General features: G+C 43.3%; 1 protein-coding gene across 1 annotated transcript in view; it reads right to left on the reverse strand.

Annotated features, from left to right (window-relative positions):
* Positions 1-1,556, reverse strand: part of LOC102206834 (sodium channel protein type 5 subunit alpha-like) — a 261,018-nt gene that overhangs the window by 32,075 nt on the left and 227,387 nt on the right. Inside the window, exon 25 of the mRNA XM_013915747.1 lies at positions 107-229. Within this exon, the coding sequence (XP_013771201.1) occupies positions 107-229 (123 nt within the window). The remainder of the gene's footprint in view (positions 1-106; positions 230-1,556) is intronic.

Below are 1,556 nucleotides of genomic sequence, written 5' to 3' on the forward strand. Positions count from 1 at the left end.
TTTTTAGTGATAAATTAAAGCATAAGTGCACTAAATCCTTTGACATTCAGCTGGACTCTCGACATTGATGCCCAGATGTGTTTGCTTTGATAATACTGACTCTTACCCTCATGCCTTCAAATCTGGAGAGGGCTCTGAGGGGCCGCAGGGCCCGCAGCGTCCGCAGGGATTTGATGGCTGCTAAGTCTGAATAACCCAATGTGTTGGCTACCAAACTGACCAATGAGACCTGGAGGAGAGAGAGAGAGAGAAGACAGAAAAAGATAGGGACAGGAATATAGAGACAGAAGAAGGAGGAAGGGAAAGAAAAGAGAAGCAGGACAGTTAACTTCTATTCTAATGAAGGGAAAGTGAGAGAAAGTTCTGATCCAGGAGACGAAGCTGCAGTTGAATGATGATGCCTGAAAAAGGAAGGGTGATGGTTTGTGATCACTGAGCTCATGACGAAGGACTCACTGCTACAATTTTTTTTATCATTGTTGAAACCTTTCTCAGGTGAAGCTGCAAGCAGACAAGGAAATGGTTATTTTACAGACTCTTCTAGGAAGCCAGCACAAAGAACCGGAGAAATGAGAAAGAATAAATGTGTTTATTGATTGGTCGAGTGAGTCCTGAGTGATCCATGGCTTTTAAAACAAGACAATAAAGCAGACTGTTTTGTGACACTTTGATAAGCCACTGAGTGCTTATAGAGATGGATGTGCAGATCACTGAACGACTGCTTTAAACAGCTTCAGGGTTTATGTTTAGCTGTAAAAGGGATGGTTAGGTGTTAAACATACTACCTGTATCCAGAACAGTCTGAGATATCACCTCTGATTAAAGCCAGGATCGCATCACCTCCCAATCAAACCCAAAAACATTTAAAGCCACGACACATATGATTTCCAGCACCGAGCAGCAGGTCTCAGGTCGGTCGAGCTGCAGGTGAACGCAGCTCATTCTTACCCTGATACCAGCGAAGCGGGACACAGCCCGGAGAGGACGGAGAGCTCTTAATGTCCTCAGCACACGCATGGTGGTGATGTGGTCCACTGAGATGTACTGAGCCATCAGACCCAACACTGAGATCTACAGGGTTCGGTTACACAGTAAACAACAACATTTCTACACATAAATACAAAGTAGCTTCAGACTGTGCAAAGAACAAAAACATGATCGAAATAAAGGGGACGTCCTCTGCTTTTCTGTCATTTATAATTTAATAAGTAATGAGGTCGTAGCCCATGCTGTGAGCAGATAAGCTCCATCCACCAGCTATTTAAATCTTCAGTTTAAGATGGGCATCCAATCAGGAGAAAGTTGGCTTAAAGGGAGGGGCAGAAGCTTAAACAACTTGTTTCCAACTGAAGATGAGCTGACAGGCTGCAATCAACCAACAACGTCTGGGGTTGGAAAACTTGCAGATCCACTAATGTCCTCAAGTGGACATTACTGGAACTTTTCCATTTTTCTATACAGTGTATGTGTGCTACAACAGCACCAGTAAGACAAATAAGGATGAATTTGAACTAGGAATCATGCAAAGCTACTTCAGAGAATCCAAGAAGATATTC

Source organism: Pundamilia nyererei, unplaced genomic scaffold, assembly GCF_000239375.1.
Source record: "Pundamilia nyererei isolate P.nyererei 1_Seehausen unplaced genomic scaffold, PunNye1.0 scaffold00357, whole genome shotgun sequence".
Taxonomy (NCBI): domain Eukaryota; kingdom Metazoa; phylum Chordata; class Actinopteri; order Cichliformes; family Cichlidae; genus Pundamilia; species Pundamilia nyererei.